The 22,725-nt window shown below is 31.4% G+C and overlaps 2 protein-coding genes across 5 annotated transcripts; one reads left to right on the top strand and one right to left on the bottom strand.

Moving 5' to 3' along the window:
• Positions 1 to 349: 349 nt before the first annotated feature.
• On the bottom strand, positions 350 to 5,911 carry LOC111279004 (protein Brevis radix-like 2). Its single transcript, XM_022865832.2, has 5 exons — positions 5,378 to 5,911; positions 4,623 to 4,993; positions 2,613 to 2,748; positions 1,813 to 2,201; positions 350 to 601 (listed from the first exon to the last, which is right to left on the bottom strand). The coding sequence occupies exons 1-5, from the start codon at positions 5,501 to 5,503 to the stop codon at positions 523 to 525; spliced, it is 1,101 nt and encodes a 366-aa protein (XP_022721567.1). The 5' UTR covers positions 5,504 to 5,911; the 3' UTR covers positions 350 to 522.
• Positions 5,912 to 14,781: 8,870 nt separating this feature from the next.
• LOC111279003 (phospholipid:diacylglycerol acyltransferase 1-like) lies at positions 14,782 to 21,446 on the top strand. 4 transcript variants are annotated; one of them, XM_022865831.2, is made up of 7 exons: positions 14,782 to 15,640; positions 17,081 to 17,303; positions 17,399 to 17,682; positions 18,294 to 18,618; positions 19,109 to 19,368; positions 19,758 to 20,244; positions 21,115 to 21,446. In XM_022865831.2, exons 1-6 carry the CDS (start codon positions 15,156 to 15,158, stop codon positions 20,233 to 20,235), a joined length of 2,055 nt encoding a protein of 684 aa, XP_022721566.1. In that variant the 5' UTR covers positions 14,782 to 15,155; the 3' UTR covers positions 20,236 to 20,244; positions 21,115 to 21,446. The 4 variants fall into 4 exon arrangements, with proteins under 4 accessions (XP_022721566.1, XP_089620858.1, XP_022721565.1 ...); XM_089764732.1 differs by having other exon boundaries at positions 21,039 to 21,446; XM_022865830.2 differs by lacking the exon at positions 21,115 to 21,446 and adding an exon at positions 20,575 to 21,017.
• Positions 21,447 to 22,725: the final 1,279 nt, after the last annotated feature.

The raw sequence follows: 22,725 nt of genomic DNA, 5'->3' as shown, positions 1-22,725 counted from the left end.
TAATATATACTTTCTCAGTTAAAAGCAAGTTAATGATTTTAATATCATGTTCATTACTAATCATAATTTTCTTTTAATTGTTCAGTTAAAAAAAAAAATTGTAGCTGCATTTATTTGAAATTTTTATACGACCATGGCAAAATAGATAGTGAGCCATCATAACCAGTACAAGAAAAGTTGGGGCCTCAATTGAAATTATTTTCACCTTGATATTGTAAATGAATTCAATTTAACAATTTATGAATATATTCTATTGAATTTCGTTTGCATTTATTTATTAAGTTAAATTTGATTTTTTTTTTCCTTTTCAAACAAGCCCCAAAGCACCAACAGTTGCATCCATCAAATATGGAAAGAAAAAAAATCGATAATTGAGGATATATGTAAGCAGAACAATAAGCAGAGTTGATGCATGTAGGCTATGTGATTAGTTGTGCCTAGGCACACAGAATTGTCTAACACCAGTAGTTAACAGGGGACAAAACTTCCAAATGCCACCATATCTCATTGATTTGCTAAATCTCACAAGTACTGTTCTTGTATCCTGGCTCGATTTTCTTCCCACCACATCCTTGCATGCATTTCTCCAAACCTGTCTCGGCTGCATCATAAATATAAACAAATAAAAATGATTTTATTACTATATCACAATGCTTGAATTAAATGTTAAGCTCTTCACTGCTGTTTGAATATGGGGTCATGGAGAAATGGAAAATTGGAGTCCTAGATGACACTGGTTGGGGGGGGGGGGGGATGAGGAGTAGGGACTATTGCACAAAAGGCCCGCATTTCACAGAGGGATAACCTGGCAGGTGAGGGGACCAACAGCAGAGTCAAACTAGCAACAATAAGGTTTACGTTTTTGGATCATTCACTGACTCCATATGCACTAAGGAAGCTGTTTGCACTCCCACTATGACCAAACTGAATCTTATAGGAGCGTGGTTTTGTTTTTTATTGTCGAAACAGGTTCAAATAGATTTATTTATACAAATTTAACAAATTCATAAGCAATTATCTTTTTTACAACCTTCTAACAGATTCGAACCCAAGCAACAAAAAAAAAAAAAATACTCTCTTTGTCACCTAAGCCAACCATTTTATTTGCTTCTATAAGGATTGTCTCATCACTGGAAATATAACTGAATGCTAAGTATGATAACTATCTATTGCAGCTAACATAACAAAAGACAACAAACTTCATTTAAAGGAAAAAACGAAAAAGAAAACCCTCTAATCAGAACATAATCCATAGACCATAATGCAATAGGAGATAAAAGCAAGGATGGGTTGGTTGTATTCTCAGTAATTGGTATGGTCAAACTATTCTCAGGTCTCATTTGCTTCACGTTAGACTGAACATACATTCTAGCTGTTTATCCAATAACTGCAAAGGTTATTGCTATTATGTTTGACAGTCAAACAAATTACTATTCACAAAGGACATAGAGGTAATAAACAACAAATTCATAGGAATTTATTTCTTATGAGTAGTCAGACAGTCAAAATGTCAGGCTCTAGCATTTTTCTTTTGCAAATAAGGCCTTGGATTCAAATCTCGGCTTGAGAGTTTAAGAGTCCTACAGATTAATAAAGCCTATCAGGAATGGGTTAAAGCCAACTTCATGGCAAAGAAGGATGGAATGATCTGTTAATAATAATCAGCAAGGAAACATAAGATCAAAATTAACAGTTTGGCTTTTGTTTCCATCCATTCTCATGTCTCAAAGAAAAAAAAATGCAGTCACCAAGTACAATAAGACGAATTTGACCTTTAAGCCATCTATCCTCTATGTAGAACAAACCACATACCTGAAGCGGACACGTCTAAGCTCCCGAGTGCCACCTGGAAGTGCTCTAATAGTGATGTGAACCCCTGGCTCATCCTGTTCAACCCATTCAGTTTCCGTATCACTAGCTTTACTGATGGCGAGCTCTCCAGAGCGATCCTCTCTCGATGAACTAGTACTAATAGAGCCATCTATCAATGATGACTCAGTCTTGGCTCCACTAATGCCGGAGAGTTTTGGTGTTGAAGCAAGTGTAGCTGAGTCATAGTATTGACCGGATTGTATTGGGTGACGATCCAGGGAATCTGATAACAAATAGCCCATTCCTGTTGGCCGGACAAAGTTGCGGGGTCCTTCTTTGTTCAGGGTTGGAGTCACAGGACTGTCCTTTGCAGATTCGATTCTTGAGCCCTAAAAGGGAAGGATGAAAATTAATTTGCAGAATAAAAACACTTTGGACAATTCATCTTACTAAAAATAAGACGATTATGGTGATCTTTGCAGGGAATTCAAAGGCATGAGTTGGTGAAGTCCTAGTTCTTATCTTTCCAATGGTTTTGCTTCATTCTATCTATTTTTAAGTGGTGAACTATGAAACTCCTTTAGCATGCTTTGGGATGTGGATTGGACACTTACACTAATTAGTTTGAAAGTAAAAAATCTAGTTAGATATATTTGATTACCACACATTTAAAGTAGATGCAATCACTCCATGATTGATGATCTTTTCTCTATGGTTTTCAGTCAACTATATGTTTGACATTTTCAGGGTTTCAAGCAATATTGTTTTTTAAATGTCACACATGCAGAAAACAAGCTTACTTCATCTTCAGATCTTGTGGGAGATGGAAGTGGGACTGCTTGATGATTAAATTGCTGAACATTGTATAGTTCCATAACCTTGTCATAGTTCTTTGCCCACCACCTTTGAGCTTGGCATTTATTGAACATTTCACGACTGATTAATTAACAAAAGGATAGATTAGCAGTCCAGGCAATCAACAAGAAATTATAGAATGAAAGAAGATCAGAAGCTGATAATTGCAGTGTTGAAGTTTTGTAATCCATGAAATGGTTATTTATTTGATAGAATTACAGAAGCCTGGTGCTTGATAATTACACTTGAACCCATTAACAAGATAATCAAGAACATCAGTTGGCATTCAAAATGTTATCAAGAAGAACCAGGTCACTAACAGGCAAAGTCATAGATCTTTAAGTTCCCAATTGATAATATAAAAACCTAAATGCTCTTTGTGCTATATTGTCCAAAAATAGTTTTCATACAATAATTATCAGAACTAAATATCCCATAAATTTAGCAGCCTAATCAGTAGATTAAAGGTAGGTCTGTTAAAAAGGCCAGGAAAAATCATTGCACAATTTGCAATCTTATGTTTTTTTCATATTTAGTGGTAATCAGTTTCACTCTTCAACTATGGTTAGTTTAGCCAATATTTTCTAGATGAAACGCATACATAAGAATGTTTCAAAGTGCAATACAAGGAGAAAACCAAAAAAAAAAAAAAAAATTGAAAAAGAACTGAAAAGAAGTGAATTTTTTCCTTTTCAAAATTTCTGATAAATATATTATCATCAGTTATATAAATCATGCAAGATGAGATCTCCTTATATATCCATTCCTAAGAGATAGAGAAGCATGTTTGTCAAAATACTAGGAGATGAAGAAAAATGCAATAAATCAGCTAGCATACAACCATAAATTTATGGTCTTATTTGTTCATAATCTTCTGTCAAATTATACACTTTTGAAAATTATGAGATAGTAGGGAATTACACATTAATAGAAACCATTGGTGCTTAAAAGCTGAAGCCATCAAGTTTCCTACATGAGAAGCACAAAAGAAAGGAAAATGTATCCTGATCGAGATTGTCCAAATTCCCAAAGGAGTTGAGAAATGAAAAGCTTCACATGGTTCACACTATTTTTTGGCCATAAAGAACAACAGTTACTTGACAAGCAATGACTTGATGAACAAAGGGACATTTTCTTGTGATTCTAATAAATGCTTTTTATGGTCACTATCATTAGGTAATGTAAAATTTGCCAGTGAACTCCATGGAGGACAAAAGGGAATTGTAAGTACCAACATCACATGTGAAGAAGACATATCTTTAGTCCTTTAGTGTTACACTAGATTCACCAATCAGTGTACTGTCTACAGAAAGATCACATAGAACTTGGCCCCAAGTGTCAACTCAAGTTCCAGTTAACTTATGCCAATACCAAGATTACAACCCACTGTCCAAGGAGTAAGAAACACATCCAGATTGAATGGTTTAACCATCTAGCAGTTGAGCTTATTTAGGCAGGAGACAAAGGACTTACTGCCCTTAGTGTGGCATAATTCACTTGGAAATGCAAAAAAGCTATAATGTCAATTGGGTCAAGCCATAAAGAGAGACCCATATATGGGGCCACTTCAATGATGCTATATAGATTTTAACTCATAAAACCTCACATGAAACTTTGGTGTGACGGTCACATACACATAAAATGACAAAGGATAATAGAAAAATGCCCCAGCTCCAATTGCCACCACCACCAAAATAGCCACATGCAACCACAATCCAACAAATTGAAACCTTCAATATCAAACTCAAGAGCCAAGAATGGCATCCAAACAACACGGAAACAATTTTAAAACAAAACAATAATAACACTTCAAAACCAGATATCTGATGCACAATAAAAGTAGAGGACCATACAAATATGGCTACCATTTCAATACCAAATATAAAAATCATGTGATCACATCCAAACAAATCAGAACCTTCACTATCGTATATACCAAAAACAAAATAAAGTACCTGAATCGAATTCGTTTCAGATCATTCCCTCCCTGAGGCAACGAAACAAAAGTGATTAAAACACCAGGCTCCACTTGTGCAACCCATTCCTTAGGCTCATCTTCCTCCATAAACACTACTGATCCTGCCCGGCCACTAACGGAGGCTGGGGTATCTTCACCACTGGAAAGTCCTTTTAGTCTTGACTCCATTTCTTTGCCCCATATTGTGGGCGTCGAGTCCGTGCTTCCCGTTCTACGGTAAGGACAATGGAAGCTTGCTGAGTCAGAGTTGGCATCAGAGTCTGCATAGTTCAGGTTATGGTTTGATGAACCAGAACGAGACTTGCAGTTTTTATAAGCTCCAGACACTTTTAATGCAATGTCCTTGATCTGGAAATTATATAAAAAGAAAAAGCCCTCCGTCAGTTAAATTCTTACTCTGTTGGAAAAAAAAAAAACTAGATAACAAAACAAACTCGATAAAGATTTAAGTTATGGCGGACCCAGGATTGCTATGTTTGGTTGATAAGAAAATGGAGGATTGAGGAAAGCAACAGAACAGAAAAATGAATCCCACCTTATTTTCTCATGAAAAACAACATTGAACCCATCAAAGTCAAATTATAACGAAAACTCCTCTTCCTTTTAGCAGCTTCTAAACAGTGAAAAACTCACAGGATTCGAAGCAGAACTTCAAATATTCCTAGTCGTTTTTTCCCGCATTTTCTCAGCAAATAAACCCAAAAACATGTATATAGTAACAAATAACAATACCTGAGAAGTGAGGCCCTTAATGGCTTGCCTTGTCCTAGGAGTCTCCAACGTATCTTCATCCTGTTGGCGCCCAATAGATCCATTGTTATTATTTAACTGCTTTGAACAAGCTATACACGTTAACATCTTCCCTTCTCAGTTCTCTCTCCTTTTTCACCCCAAACAACAACAACCCAGATCAGATTCAACAACCAAATTTCATAAACAAATGTATGTGGCTATGTCAACGAGAGAAGGAAGCTTGTCTATTGGAAATTTTCATTGGTTACGACACGTTTAAGGCTTTTTAGAATATTTAAGCTTCAAAAGGAATAAGTCGGCTGTGAGATTTTTCATAACGTGCAAGAGTAAAAAGAAAGAAAGAAAGAAAGAGAAGAAGAATCAGAGAGATACTAGGGAGGGTGTTTGGATTGATAAGGGAAGCAAAAAAAAGAAGTGACCGTTAATGGAGGAGGAAATAGGGCATGATTTTTTGGGATGGAAAAGAATAAAAGAAAGAGTAAGAAATACTCTGTTTTCTTTGCCTCAGCCTCTGCCTTTGCTTTCTCTTTCTAAAAACTAAATAATAATATTATTATTATTTAATAATAATAAAATTAAATAATAATTAAGATGAAATATATGATATACTGAATATTCAATTTTATTAAATTTTCACTATAGTTTTAATTTTGTTAATTTTTAATAAAAATAATGAAATAGAAATATTTCACTAAATATTCTATTATGCAAATAATAAATTTTGTTATCATACTTTCAAATTCATCTATTTTTGAAAAAAAAAATAAAAGAATTAAAATATTTTGCAAAATGTTTTGTTTATGCAAGTGGCAAATATTCATCAATTTCATTATTTTATATTCGAAATCCTTAAGGATTAATTTAATTTGTAAATATTAAAATTCGATTTTTAAAATTTAATTTTTTTAATTTTAATATTGATAAAATAAAATAAAAAATTGCTGCCACTGCCGATTAAGTTTTTAACGTTTTAGAGGGAAAAGTGATCTGCATGAAACTGGAAAAGGGCATTATTATATTAGATGAGAAGGGAGGAGAGCCGTACCATGGATTGTCTTCTTTTGGGTGGGTGGGGGGGGGTGGCGCCACCCTATGGACCAGATCAGCGCCGACTCGGAATTAGAAAAAGGACAGCAAAAGGTGAAAAAAACCTAGAACAGACGCCTAAGGCAGCAGTTCTGTAGGAGTGGCAGGCAGTGGGAATAAAAAAGTAACTTTTTATTTTCCCTGCTGAATTCCTAATCATATAATGTGAGTTTTGACTTTTAGTGTCAACGTTGTTTTCACTTTAGTTGTTCTCTACTGAAAGCCTCAAGACCTCTTTCCGGCTGACACCTGTCATTCTTGATGTGAAAACTTTCTTGTTGGTGTTGAAGAAATTGCATTCTAAATTGTTATTTCATGCATAGTTATTTAAATTTCATAAATAAAATCATATGCTTTTTATTTTATTAATATTTTAAATATACATGTTAAAAAAAATAAAAATTTTTATGTGTTTTTTTTAAGAGTTTATATTTAATATACTACTAATAAATTAGATAATATTATTTTATTAATGAATAAATATTAATTATTAAAATAAATATATAAAAAATAATATTTTTAAAAATTTATTTATTAATGAAATGATATCATTTGATTTATTTAATTTTTTAATAACGAGAAGAGGTGGTTTAAGAGATAGGGGTGAGCAAAAGTTGACTTAAATCGATTAGATCGATCAAAATCGAGTGAATTCGATTAAATCGATTTGATTTATTCGGTTTTAATTATAATTAATTTTTTAAATTGATTAATTGATTAATTCGATCAATTTTTTATTTTTAAAATTAATAATCAAACTAATCGAATTAACTGACTTTTTAATAAATAAAGATAAAAAAAATTGAGATAAATATTTTTATTTATTTTTTTATTATAAAATATTGTTAAAATTATTAAATTATTTAGTCATTTAATTTAAATGATACTTGAGTTTAAGTTTTATTAAATTGAATTTATGATTAAATAATTATTTATAATAAAAAAATGATAAAAAATCAGTTATTTAATTAAATCGATCGAATCAAATTAATTTTGATCAATTCGATTATAATCAATTATTTAATAATATTTTATCGATTCGATTATTTGTTAAGTGAAAATTAATTAAATTGATTATTGATTTTTTCAAATTAAATTGATCGAATCTATCATCTATTGGATCATAGGTGGCAGCCGCCTCATTTTTCACTTGTGGGTGAAAATCAAATATTTTAATTTGATTGTAATTGGTACTTTCTCCCAAGACGTTGGCGTCAATCAAGAAGAAAGAGCATGCAGCTGACCATTGAATTTTGCCAAGCGGTGAAGGACCATTTAGCCAAGGCAAGAGTCACAGGGCTAAGCCACCATTGCATTTATTTCAAAGAATATGCAAAGTAAGAGACACACCAACAAGTCAATGAGGTGCTGTGCTATGATGCCTCTGGTTGCAGTGGGAGGGACTCATATTATACTGTAGTTGCGTTTTATAATTGGACACCTAAGCGCATGGGGTGAGAGTTCTCCCATCAACTAGGGCTGTAAACGAGCCGAGCCGAGCCGAGTAGTGAGAGGCTCGAGCTCGAGCTCGACTCACAACTCGGGGCTCGATACTCGGCTCGAGCTCGATCGAGTTTTATTTTTCAAGCTCGAGCTCGATTCGTGATCGAATTCGAGCTACTCGAGTTCGCTCGATTAAGCTCGATTAATATGTAAAAATAAGCTCGATTCGTATACTCGACAAAAATTCGATTATTCATGCTTGAATTCGAACTCGAACTCGGACTCGAAATATTTTATTAATTAAAATAATAAAAATATATTTAAATATAAAAGCTCGATTAGGCTCGCGAGCTACTCGAGTCAGATATAATAATACTCGAATTCGGCTCGATCGATAAATCGAGCTACTCGAGCTCGAGCTCGACTCGACAATAATCGAACCGAATTCGAGTTTTTTTCGAATCGAACCCGAGTAGCTTGCGAGTACTAATGTATCATTTACACCCCTACTATCAACATTCAAATGATACACTCTGTGTTCATTAGGTTGGTTTAGGGTTTTGTTAAATTAAATTATTTTATTTTTTTAATTAAAATTGAATTTATTATTTTTAAAAATTAATTATTTGAATCTAATTCGATTGGTTCAATTAATTTTTTAATTAAATAATAAATACATTTAAATTAAATTGTATTTTAAACTCTTAATTTTTTATATTTTAAATAAATTAAATAAAATTATCTAATAAAATATTTAAATATCAAAGTATTATGTTAAAATTCTAACAATTTGTGAAATAAAATGATCAATTTTATATATTTTTTATTTTATATTTAGATTACATTATAATTTCAATTAAAATTTTGATTAATTCGATTAATTTGATTTTCGAATCGAATTAATCAAAAATCAAAATTCTTTCAAAATTATTTTTATTAATCGACCTAGATTAATTGATCGTTGATCAATTAACTGAATTAGATCAGTTTAATCAATTAATTCGATTAAAATTAAATTATAAATACCCTAAAAAAATTATGAAATAATGAGATTTTATATTAAGTTTTAATACGTGCGGATTTGATAATCCAATTTTATAATTGATTTATTTGATTATATGCTATTCGTTTATTGGTTGGTTTATTGGGTTTAATTTATTAATTTTTATATGAGATATATAATATTTGATTAGCATTATTTTAATTTTTTCTTGTACAAATAAGTAAAAAAGACAAAATTTTAAAGCTAGTATTTTTCAATTATCAAGATTTCAAGATTCAAACTTGCTCAAGGAAGTTGCCCAAAATGAAAAACTAGCTCAAGGAAGAACTAAAGGGCAAGAGAGTTTTATACATTTATTTACTATTTGTTTAGCAAGATTCAGTCCTATTGTGGATGATAGTGTCATATGAACTAACAAATTTATTAAGGGTCAAGTAGGCCAATAGCATGTTTTGGCAAAAACTTAGGGGGCAATAGCCATGGTTTTACTATAATATTATTGGCTAATAAAGGCAAAGGAGTTAAGATTTACCTAGTGCCTTTTGCCTCTTGGTTCACATCAAATTTATTCTTTTGGAAAGCTTATTATTTTTGTTTATGGGACCTTTGTTTAGTAATTGAAGAACATTGAAAAGAATAAGAGTAAAAATGAAAAATATTCATACAGTTCAAATTTGGAAAGTAATCTTCTTCATTATTTGAAAATCAATGGAAGTTTTCGTTACTTTAAATTATTTTTAATTTATTTTTATATTCATTTTAAAGTTATTAAATTTCAATCATAAATTTAATTAAAAATACATTATTTACATTTCAATAGAATAATAGAAAATTTCACTGATTTTTAAATAGTAAAAAAATCTTTTCCCTTGAAATTTCCGTTTCACTTTGAATTGTTTGGAGAAAATGACGATTTGGGTAAACCAAAAAAAAAAGAACGAACTGTTCCAGGAACTGCATATCAATACACGTTTCACGTTTATGGAATGTATCCATTTGACTTTTCATAGGATACAGAAACTATGGATGAAACTGACAAATTGTGGGTCATCCCACACTCAAATCATTCAGTTGCAAATCTTGGAATGATTTTTTAAGTTGAATGCATTCTCAGCCAGGAAAAAAAATGAAAGACCTCAACCTTAATTATGGCACACGCAGTAGTGGCTGGCTGGCTGCAACCCTGCTACAATGGCAAGTTATAATATCTGATAGGTCCCCCCACCAAACACAAGTTGTTTCTCACCTTGAACCTCATATATGATTTTGTCATCAGTTTTGAAAATGAGAGTTTATAAATATTTGTACAGGCAGACAGGAGTTACCTTTGGGATGATGTGCAGCCAGCGACACAAAGTGGGAAACTATGATAATTTATAAATTAGAGATGAAGAAAAACTCTATCATGGCAATGCTTTTCTTTTTGGAGACAACCACCCCTAAATCATTCTTTTCCAAAGTTAAAAAGCTCAAATGTTCTTAGTCAATCAAGAAAAAAAGCTCAAATGTTCCTTAACAATGGAGGTTTGGCTTCAGTGGAGAGTTAATTTATATAACGCAGGTTCTTTAGGTTGGGCTGTGCTCTCTTCCAAAAACTAAGCCCATGGATTTCCTATATTTGTGTTATATTTATTTAATGTGAAATATGCATAAAATTAATATAAAAATTATTATTTTAAATTTATATTAATACATCAAATATAAAATATATTTTTTTAATAAATTCATATATAATTTTTATTAAAATTTTAAAACGTAATATTTTTATTTATTTATTTTTATTTTTTCGTATCATATTATGTTTTCGTATTTAAAATTATTATATCTACTTTTTCAACTTTTATCTCCCTACCTTAATCCAACGTATTGGACAAGGTGGGGGAAGTACTAGTAATAATTACTGCAAGTAAAGCACGCTAGAACACTTTCAAAGCAAGCAGTAAAGCATATCATATCACTATTTGGTGGTCTGCATGAGATTTTATGCAGAAAACTTTACATTGAAACATATGCTTCGCTTGCATGGTGTGATCAAATACTGCAGATGATGAACAGGTTGAATAATTCCTAGGTTTTAACATGGACAAGGATATATATGCAATTTCTGCTTTTGCATAAACAACAACTTTGCCTTAGAGTAGAAGGGTTTTGTTTGTATTTGTTGCTGAGTATTCTCAACATTAATTAAAATTATTATTCTGATGACAATAGTGGAAAAATACCAATGTATAGCAGATATTGACTGCATTATTATGGTTTAAATAATTGATCTTGAAGTAACTGATTGGTTTTAAGTTTAAACCTTGTGACTACTTACATGCTAGAGGAGCAGGAGATGGTTTCATTCTTTCTTTTGGACAGTGAAAGATTGATGATCTTCATTAAAAGATTTACGTGTGCTTCCCCATGCTCGGAACTTGAAGCTCCTTAATATGAATATTTTTTCTTTATCCCTTTTTTTTTCTCCTCTAAACAGATCAAAATTACAAGCTGTTGTGAAAATAATTTCAAACAGTTAGATATGAAAATAATTTATTTGTCATAAAAAGAATGATTTTTTTAAATAAAAAGATCATAGTCTAAAAATAAAAGAGTTATAAGTATTGAGATTTGAACTCTAAATCTGTAAAATATTATCTCTTAAGTTTTGTTTGATAAAAACACTACAGAAAAATAAAGATTTAGTGACTATTTTTTAACGGCATTTTAAAATAAACACCACAAAGTTCATTTTTTTTATAAGGTTAGTGACGTTTTTTATAAAACACCACAAAATTCTTATATAGCAGCATTTTGATTTTAAAATATCATTTAAAATATATTTTTGTGATGTTTGTTGATCTAAACGCCACTAACAAGTGTTTTTGCACTCTTTAAAAACCCTCAAAACATTAGAGGGAATGATTGAACCTAGAACTTTATGATTAATAACCGTATCTCCAACCGACTAAATTATTTTAGTGTTTTTAGCAAGAGATTATTTAAAGCATTTTTTGTCATAAAACGTATTGAATAATCTCTTTCAATTTTTTTAAAGGATTATAAAAGGTGTTTTTTGACAAAAAAATACATTGAATAATCCCTAAAAAAAATAAAAGGAGATTATTGAAGAAGTTTTTTTATAGAAAACGCTTTTAGTAATTCAAAAAAATGGAAAAAAAATTATTCAAAGCGTTTCTTGTCAGAAACGACTTGAATAACCTCATTGAATTTTTTTAAGGAATTATTTAAAGCATTTTCTGACAAAAAACATCTTGAATGATCCCTTTTTTTATTTTTTTTAGGATTATTCAAAGCTTTTTTGGTCAGAAACGACTTGAATAATCTTTAAAAAAAATTGAAGGGGTTTATTAAAGACGTTTTTTTTTACCAAAAACATCTTGAATAATCCTAAAAAAATAAAAAAATGAGATTATTCAATGCATTTTTTGTTAAAAACATCTTGAATAACTTAATTCAATTTTTTGTAAGGGATTATTCAAAGCGTTTTCTAGCAAAAAATGCTTTAAATAATCTTTAAAAAAAAGAAAAAATTATTGAAGTTATTTTTTTACATAAAACACCTTGAATAATTCTCAAAAAATGAAAGAAATTATTCAAGATATTTTTAGCTAAAAACGCCTTCAATAATCATATTTAATTTTTTATAAGGGAAATGCGTTTTATGGTAAAAAAACGCTTTGAATAATCTCAAAAAAAAATGAAAAGGGATTATTTAAAGCATTTTTGACCAAAAATACTATGAATAATCTAAAAAAAAATAAAGAGGATTATTAAAGATGTTTTTGGTCAGAAATGTATTTAATAACCCTATTCAATTTTTGTAAGAAATTATTCAAGGTGTTTTATGGCAAAAAATGTCTTGAATAATCTCAAAAAAATTGAAAGGGATTATTAAAGGTCTTTTTGATCAAAAACGCATTCAATAATCACATTTTTCTGTTGGTAAATTTTACTTCAATTTCAAACCCGCGAGACCTTTTTTGGCTTTTCTTTTCCTTACTCATTTCTTTCATTTTTGCTCATTTTAGGTTGTTTTCTTCTCATTCTTTGCTTAAATTGCAGTCATTTTGTGATCAATTTTCATCTTCTTTCCTTTCATTTTTGTAAATTTCAAGTTAGCTTTCTTGCATTTTGGGTCAAATCCTTAAACTTTTTATCTGATTTGTTACGTTTTTGTCGCTGTTCAAGCTCAATTGGTAAGCTCCATTTCAACATTGACAATTTTCAATTTTTGACCTTTTTTTTTACTAATTTATTTTATTATCGCAATTCTGAGTTTGATTTTGTTTGATTGATGAGAAAAATGCAAGATAAAACAAAAAGTGAAAGAAACATGATTTTTCTTTGATAAACTTGAAATTTAACGTTAAATTTAATTACGAACATGAATGAAATTTTATGTTTAATTTTTTCTTTCAACAAAATATTTTTTAAATTATTAAAAAATTGTTACTTACTAACATGAATTTGTTGATTCATTCAAGATATCCTTAGAAAACTATTCTGAAATAGTCTATTATATTATTTTCATGTCATTTTGGCATTTATTTTGTTTGTTTTTCTAAATTATGATGTTTGATGAAACGACTTAAGTTTGCTTGAAAAGATTCATTATGCATGAAAACGATTAACAACAGAAGATGGTAGTGACCAATGTAAAAAAAATCTTTCATAAAATAGTAGTATTTCAAATCTATACAATCATTAATTTCATATATTTTAAATTTTTAGTTAATGTATTTAAATAATTTATTGCATGTATTAAACTTTTTATTCCATCCATATTGGAATAAATTATGTATTTATAATATTCAGTTTATGAATTTAAGTTCGTTTTTATTTCTTCTAATATTTTTTATTTAATGATAATAATCAATATTTAAAAAAATTTTAAAAAATAAATTTCTTAATTTAGAGACATTTATATCTAAAAACGCCTCTAAATACAAAAATGTATCGCACTTTCTACTATAAATGTCATTAAATTTAATGACATTTTTTGACTATAAATGCATTTAAATTTAGTAATGTTTTATAATAAAAATATTACTATTTTTTCTGATGCAAGTATAGGCAATACTTTTAGCGACGTTTTTGGCAAATATCGCTAATTCTTTAGTAACATTTATAAAACGCTGCTAAATATAAAAAAAAAATACCACTAAAAATCTAATCCCTATAGTGAAAAGATTAAAAAAAATAAAAATTTTATTAATCTAATGATTAAATTTATAATGACTTTTATTTTATAATTTAATTATTAGATTAATAAGTTTTTTACTTTTATCTTTTTTCATTCATTCCTATCGAACAAAACTTAAAAAATACGAATAAAAATCAATTGAATTAAGTTCTAATTAAAAAAAAACATGAATTTGATAGAACTTATAAATATATATATATGTTTATGTTTTTAATGTCAATATTTTAATTTTATTCTTTTCTTCCTTCCTTTTTCTTTTTTTTACCAAAGAAAAAACCAAAGTGTTAGGGCCACTGGTTGACATGTCCTCGTGACTGAGCTTGAGCTAGTAGTAAACAGCTTCATTCAAAATCTCTTTCTGCTTTTATCAAACGAAAGGTTGTTTTTACAATTGTACGAGGATAAAACGATGTCGTAAAACCTCAGCTTCGGAGAAGAAGAGATAAGAAAGAACAGTGGATTCTCGATCACGGATGGGCATTAAGATAAGAGATGGGACAATGTTTCAGACAGTTTTTCACTTGTTTGGCCCATATTCAGATGGTGAATATGGGGCCCACTTCACCCCAAACTCAGCAACTTCGAAGAAACATCCATCCCAATCCACCAATCAGCACAAAAACCAAATCCTTATACTCCTTCTCTGACTTCACCGGTTTTTAGCCCACTGCTCTTAACCCATATTCCGGTCTTTGTGATTATCTTCTGCGAAAATTTTCTTTTTCTTTTTTTTTCTCTTCTTTTAAAACCATTAGTTTATTGGATTTTCATTTTCAGTTTCCCCCAATTTTGCTTTTGAGTTACGTTCTGTTTGTAAAAGGAAGAATGCAGTTACATGGTTTTGCTTTTGAATTGGATAAGCGTTTTTAGCTTTGGACTTTTGACGTTTGATGCCGATATCTACTTGCTTTTGCTTTTTTTCTTTCCGAAACTAAGAAAGATTCTCTTTGATGGTTCAAGTGATTTTTCCCAGAAGGACAAGTTTTTAGACTCTTTCAGAACACAGAAGTGCAAAAAACATGTCTTTGCTTAGAAGAAGAAAACCCATCAATGAATCCGACAAAGCCTCGGAAGCTTCAGATTTAAAACCCCAAATAGAAAAAGAAGAGGATCAACAAGAAGATGACAATGGCAATGATAAAAACAAGAAAAAAATCCCACCTAGGATCAAGAAGAAACACGTAGAGAAACCACCCAAGTGGTCGTGTTTGGACACGTGCTGTTGGTTCATTGGTTGCATATGTGTATCGTGGTGGCTTCTGTTGTTTCTTTACAATGCAATGCCAGCTTCATTTCCTCAGTACGTAACGGAAGCAATAACAGGACCGTTACCGGACCCACCTGGTGTGAAGCTGAAGAAAGAAGGGTTAAGGGTTAAGCATCCGGTGTTTTTTGTGCCTGGGATTGTGACTGGTGGGCTTGAGTTGTGGGAAGGGCGGAAGTGTGCTGAAGGGTTGTTTAGGAAGCGGCTGTGGGGTGGCACTTTTGGTGAAGTGTACAAAAGGTATCCAATATTTGGTTGCTTAATTTTTTTTTTATTGATAGTTTTATGTTTTGCCTTTAATCAAGGTATGCTTTTAGGAAAACAGGTTTTCATTCAACTCTTTCAGGTTGCCGACAGTTGCACTTGTCATCGAGCTAGAAATTAGGGGTAGTTTTATGGTTTTGGATAAGGGGTACTGTTGATTTAAATGCTGTTTTTAGGATTGCTTGTTGATTTTGTACAACAGGTATTGATTTTTTAACATTGCTTTTTTTGCTTATGTGATAAAAGGTCTAGTTTGTGAATTTTTTGTAATTAAGGGTTAAGTCTACATTGGAGAGCTAGTTTTACAGTTTTTGGTGTTGTACTGTCGATATATGGATTTTAACTCTGGATCATTTGTTGTTCTTATTGATTGATTGTGCTTTGTTACTTGTGAGTTTGAAATTTGCAAGTGCAATAAGTTATATGGGAAGTTGAAGATTGATATGTTGTTGTGATTTATGAGGATATGGGGTCGCAGTTGTTGAATGGAATTGTAAGTTGGTTTGTTACTCATAGTGGCTAAATTGTAGGTGTGATTAGTTTAATCTTGTGTAAGCTATCTTTCTCAACTAGTTTCATCACTTGGTAGTAATTTCATTTTCTTTGTTTACTTTTCGACATGATTTTGAATGTCATGCTGAGCCTACAAGCTATCACATAAGCTTATATGGTTATGAGGGCCATCAGTTTACTATTTGCTTCTTGTTTCACATATAGACTTTCATGTTTTTCTTGAATTAGCTAACAAAATCCGTTGGATAGACATCTTTACTCTTTTAATTGTGTACCTTGCTGTTCTAAATTGAAACATGAGGTTGTATGATGCATTAAAACAATACAAAACAGAAATGGCCTTGTTAGATTTTCATTTTTTTGCCACAACCTGCAAGAGATTGATGCAATGGGTTTATCACATAAATGATATTGCTGGCTATTGCAAGTTTGGAAATTAACATCTTCTTCTTCATTGTATTTACATACTGAAAGCAACATTAGTGGAAGGGCATACTCACTTAATCCTTGCAAAACCTGTCACCATGACACCATTAAGGAATTTTATGTTGACCGCTCCTTACCTCTTTTTTTTTTTTTTTTTTCTGAATGCAAGTAATATATGATAGTAGTTTAGTTTTTTATTTATTTAATTGAAGTTGTGAAATCAAGAACAATTCTTTAGAATGTGAAGTGCATTACAGTTATGTAAATAACTTGCAATCCTGTAAAAATGAAAAACATTATATTTCTATTAGAATAGAACTAACCCCTGTTGTGTTGATAGGCCCATGGCAATTTTGCTGGCTTTCCTGTTCAATAGCATTTGATTTTTTATTAGTACTAGTTATGTGTCTAAATTATGAACTCTTAGCAGTGCTTGGATAATTGGTGTTCTCCATGGTTTTATTGGATATTATGCAGACCTCTATGCTGGGTGGAGCACATGTCATTGGATAATGAAACTGGATTAGATCCTTGTGGAATAAGGGTGAGGCCTGTCTCTGGACTAGTGGCTGCAGATTACTTTGCTCCTGGTTATTTTGTGTGGGCAGTTCTGATTGCTAACTTGGCACGTATTGGATATGAGGAGAAAACCATGTATATGGCTGCCTATGATTGGAGACTCTCATTTCAAAACACTGAGGTAAACTTTCCAGAACTTGAATTTCTTTATCTTAGTATATGTCCTTCTGATTTTGTTTGAAACATTTAAGATGTCGACATCTTTCAATTAATCAGGTACGTGACCAAACACTGAGCCGTATTAAGAGTAATATAGAACTGATGGTTGCTACAAATGGAGGGAAAAAGGCTGTTGTCGTTCCACATTCCATGGGTGTTCTGTATTTTCTGCATTTCATGAAGTGGGTCGAGGCACCAGCTCCAATGGGTGGTGGGGGTGGACCAGATTGGTGTTCTAAGCATATTAAAGCTGTGGTCAACATTGGTGGGCCATTTTTGGGTGTTCCAAAAGCTATTGCTGGGCTTTTCTCTGCTGAAGCAAGGGATATTGCAGTTGCCAGGTACCTAACAAGCATACCTTCTTAGAAGCAACTAATTGTAGGCTGTAGCAATTGGACAGGTATCTTTGATGGTTTGTCCAGGATCTCATTATATCCTTTCAGAGTAATAACTTTGGAGTTTGGACAGTGTGGAGAAAATGTTAAAAGTTTCATCAAGTACAATTTGGTTCCTTTAAATAGGTCGTGACAACACATATGGACCAGCATCCTTTAAACCACATTCTAAGTTACCTTAGAAATTTGGTTAGCTGTTAAGTTTTAAATATGCCAAAAAGCAACCATAGATCTCATTTATTTATCACAGAATGTTGTATGGCAGGTTATGTGAAAAGAATATCTGCCTACAACAGTACATAGTACAAACTTCTGTTTCTGTCCTCCACCCTTTGGATGGAATTTCTAGTGATCTATTTCTAGTTTGCTTCCATATTAGGAAGAAGTTTTCATTTTTCCTGGTCAAAGAATTTCCTATAATTTGGCTGAAATTCTTGAGCTAGGAAATTGGTCAATATGCAAGTTACTTATTAGTTGATAATCTCAATTATATCAGAAGTACACAAATGTAAATTTATCTTTCTTACAATACTACTAAAATTGAACCTAAAATGCAGGGCTATTGCACCTGGTTTTTTGGATAATGATATATTTCATCTTCAAACATTGCAACATGTGATGAGGATGAGCCGCACTTGGGATTCAACTATGTCTATGATACCAAAAGGTGGGGACACAATATGGGGTGGTCTAGACTGGTCACCAGAAGAAGGCTATTCTTGTAGCAAAAAAGGAGAAAGGAAGAATGACACTCTGATCGCAGACCCTGGTACTGAAAGTGCAGTTTCTCAAGCAAGTAGTGCGAATTATGGTAGGATTATATCCTTTGGAAAAGATGTTGCTGAGGCATCTTCATCTGACGTTGAGAGAATAGACTTCAGGGTAATATATTTTCTCTTGTAATTTAGGAGGTTCCCCTGTTAGCTTCTTGCCCAGAAAAAGAACTTAACAAAAAAAGAAGCAAAAAAGAAGAGAGTTAGGCCATAGATTATATTTGGGTCAGGAAAGTTCTAGTGATGGATAATTTTTGGAGAATAAGCACTAGTTTCCCTGAATTATAGTAACTATGGCACAAGCTTCTAGTTTAAGTGATAGATACTGATGGTGGATGGTTAACCTAAAGATCAATTATTGCTTGATATGACTTGCATACTTATAAAGGAATCAACTAAAATATAGCTTTGAAATCAGATAGAAATGTTGAAATACTAACTTATATAAATAATTCTTTGAAATCTAAGTGTACTCAGAGTTCTCGCTCATAATTCTGCTTTCTATGGCAAAGAGTACAAATGGGCACCATGTGCTGCTGTATGACTGCTTTGTTTTAGTAAAAGTCATTACCTTACTTTTTTAGCTTTGCAATGTTCAGGGTGCTGTTAAGGGAAATAGTGCTGCAAACACAACTTGTAGAGATGTTTGGACAGAGTACCATGACATGGGATTTGCAGGTATCAAAGCTGTTGCAGAGTATAAAACTTACACTGCCGAATCAATTGTTGACCTGCTTCACTTTGTTGCTCCAAAAATGATGGCACGTGGTACTGCTCATTTCTCCTATGGAATTGCTGACAATTTGGATGACCCTAAGTATAAACACTTCAAGTATTGGTCAAACCCCTTGGAAACAACGTGAGTATCCTATAACTTCATTATTTCATTTGTTCTTGTTGTATGGTATTTAATATTCTTTTTCCCTTTGAGTCAATTTTTGTTGCTTTATACTCCTTTTGCTTGTTTATCTTTAAACTGAACCTGTGGCGAATAAGCTGATAGATATCTTAAAGCATTGCAGCAGGTTGTCTCATTCAACATTATTGATTGTTTTCCTGCACTCTCTTAATTTTCCTTTCATTTTGGTTGGGGTATATGGCTGTGATATGATGCACCTTTGTGCTGGTTGTGTTTTTTGTTCTTCAGTTAATTGATTAAGTTAGTGCCTATTGCAATATGTAGGTAGATAATCTTTTGGTTTGTCGATGTTCGTTCATTATCACTATTCACTGTCATTTATTTTGTAGGTTGCCGAATGCACCTGAGATGGAAATCTTTTCTTTATATGGAGTTGGCCTACCAACTGAAAGAGCATATGTGTACAAGTTATCTCATGCTGCTGAGTGTTATATTCCTTTTCAGATTGATACATCCGCTGATGATGAAGATACCTGCCTGAAGGATGGCGTGTATTCCATGGATGGAGATGAGACTGTACCAGTTCTAAGTGCGGGTTTTATGTGTGCTAAAGGCTGGCGTGGTAAAACCAGATTTAATCCTTCTGGAATTCGAACATATATTAGGGAATACAGTCATTCTCCTCCGGCCAACCTATTGGAGGGGCGTGGCACTCTTAGTGGTGCCCATGTTGATATAATGGGAAATTTTGCATTAATTGAGGATGTTGTTAGGGTTGCAGCTGGGGCTTCTGGAGAAGAATTGGGAGGGGATCAAGTTTTTTCTAATATCTTTAACTGGTCCAAGAAGATCAACTTGCAATTATAACCTGCACTGGTACATACTCTACCCTGCCTTTTTTATCCTGCTTCTGTCATTGTTCCAAGTTTCAACTGGTCTGGAGTGTCTGGTCCATAATTTTACCTAGGCATCTATCTTTCCTTTCCTACATCTTTCCATTTACATTTAGAACCATAATTTTCTGTGTCTGGTATGTTGTTCTTACCAGTTGAACCATTACAACATTCTTTCTGAGCCCTAAACCGACGCAAATCCTCCTTTATGTATATTCATATTCTATGGCGCTAATAGATCTGGCTAATTTAATAAGGTCTCCTGATTGTCATTTGAAAAACAAATTTCCATGTTGATTACTTGCATTGCCAGGCCATCATATATTTCTACTCTCTGTACGAGGAGCTGGCTGAAAGCTTTTAACTAGTTTTCTGTTTCTTGGCCATTTGCTGGAAAATGTTACTCCAGTATATTTGTCCACGTGATGCGGTGAAATGGCTGCCTTTTACTTGTGTGTTTCCTGGCCAAATGACCATATAATGATTATCATTTTCCTTGTATGCATTTGAGAAGCGATTGGTTAGTAATCTTTAAGCCTGGTAACTGGTTTGTAGATATCATTGCCTGGCAAATACTACAGCTATTCGTTTGCCTCACATCATTTAAACTGTTAATACAATTTTAACAAATTGTGTTATCGATTATTTACTAAATTTTGTGGGGCTTGTAAAATACCGTAATAGACTGGCAAAGAAATTTTTTATTATTTCTTTAATAATGAAACCTGTTATTAGGAGTTGAACTTTTCTGATGAATGATGATTGTATCTCCTATAGCTCATGGTGTACAAGTAGGTTCTCGGCTGTGAGTTTGCTATTGATTTCACAGCCATAAATGATAAGTTCTTATCAGGATTCAAGTTAGGCTCATCAAAACTCCCAGTCTCCAAGTGCCAGGATAACAAAATTCGCCATCACAGCGACTAATTTCTGATGTTGCAAGACTAGTAGTTGCATGGAATATGGAAATATCAATTTCTCCAAGGTGTTCCCCCCCTATCTTCAGTCTGAATTCTTCATAAGGAAAGCATCTAATTCTTTCCCTTTGTACAAGTAATTGAACCTTGCAGATATATCAGGATTGAGGAATGAGGGCAATCATGGAGTTGAGAACTCTCTGAACTCATTGCAACATGCTATCTTCATATTCCAACATAAATAATCATCGTTGTTACAAGTTACAAACTCCCTCTGCTTGCTTTTCTGAACTTAGTTAACCATGAAATCTTTTGACCCCCCTAATAGAATAATAAAAAAAAAATAGAGGAATGATATTAGTAAACTGACGCATATTTGTGGGAAGGATGGAATTTCAGCCACATTATCACTTGACACAAATATAGTGGAGTTCTTAAACTTCACTTTCAGGTTAATAAGAACTAAAAATTAGAAAATATTAAAAAATAAATATATTTCGCTTATCAAATTAAAAAAAAAAATATTATTGTTAATAAATAAAAAATAAATTATTATAATAATAAAGTTATATTTGACACATAAAATTAGTTGAAAAATAAGATATTAAACATTTTATCACATGTTTGTTATGCATTTAAATAAAATTATTGGATTATTGAAAGGATTAGATATCTTATGCTAATAGGACAATTCTTTCTTTTGAAAAAGTAAAGATTATTTTTAATCAATTAGATTAAAGTTACATGTTCTATTATACTTTTAAAAATTATATTAATAATTAAAATTATATCAACTTTAAAGAAAGATAATTTTGATCAATAAATAAATTATTTTATTTTAATCATTACACACATCAAATATAAGATATTATTTAATCTAATTACATTTGTGATATTATTTTATCATATTCTATTATAATCTTGTGTACCAAACATGATCTTAGATTATTAAATAAATTTTACCAATGAAAATAATTTTATTGTCATATAGTAATTTTAGATATGTTTGGTGCATAGGATGATAAATCAAATAAAATAATAATCATTTTATACTATATTTAATATGTATTTAAAGAAAGAGATAAAATTAAAAGAAAGTTTATCATCTTTTTTGTATAGGATGATTAAATCTTCTTAAAATAGAGAATATTATTTTTAATCAATGAGATTGAATTTAAATATCTTATTATATTTTTAAAAATTATATCAATAATTTAAATTATATAAATTAAAAAAAATAATTTTGATCAATAAATAAATTATTCTATTGTATACTAATTTTTAAACACTTTAAACATAAAATAAAATGATATTATTTTATTTAATCTTATTTATAATATTATCTTAACTTATTAGCAAACGCATACTTAATTAACTGGATTGTTATATTTATTTATAGTTGGCAGTGGCACAATTTTTATTTTCCAATTGATAAAAAAATCAATATTATAGGAGGATAATTGATAAATAAAGAAAAAAAGAAGACAGAGACAATAGCCAATAGGAGTATAGGACTTACGTTATTAACCTACACCCGGGTTTAGTGA

Source organism: Durio zibethinus, chromosome 8, assembly GCF_047325235.1.
Source record: "Durio zibethinus cultivar Kanyao isolate XHJ-2024 chromosome 8, ASM4732523v1, whole genome shotgun sequence".
NCBI lineage: Eukaryota > Viridiplantae > Streptophyta > Magnoliopsida > Malvales > Malvaceae > Durio > Durio zibethinus.
Note: the sequence above shows the minus strand (reverse complement) of the source record. Positions and strands in the feature narration are given on the sequence as shown.

Excerpts from the sequence above, each read along its gene's own strand:
- LOC111279004 (XM_022865832.2), bottom strand. The coding sequence starts at position 5,503 with ATGTTAACGTGTATAGCTTGTTCAAAGCAGTTAAATAATAACAATGGA. Across the intron at positions 4,994-5,377 it reads TTAAGGGCCTCACTTCTCAG|ATCAAGGACATTGCATTAAA; the intron begins GTATTGTTATTT and ends TATAATTTCCAG. Across the intron at positions 602-1,812 it reads CTTAGACGTGTCCGCTTCAG|CCGAGACAGGTTTGGAGAAA; the intron begins GTATGTGGTTTG and ends TTTATGATGCAG.
- LOC111279003 (XM_022865831.2), top strand. The coding sequence starts at position 15,156 with ATGTCTTTGCTTAGAAGAAGAAAACCCATCAATGAATCCGACAAAGCC. Across the intron at positions 15,641-17,080 it reads TTTGGTGAAGTGTACAAAAG|ACCTCTATGCTGGGTGGAGC; the intron begins GTATCCAATATT and ends GATATTATGCAG. Across the intron at positions 17,304-17,398 it reads TCTCATTTCAAAACACTGAG|GTACGTGACCAAACACTGAG; the intron begins GTAAACTTTCCA and ends TCAATTAATCAG.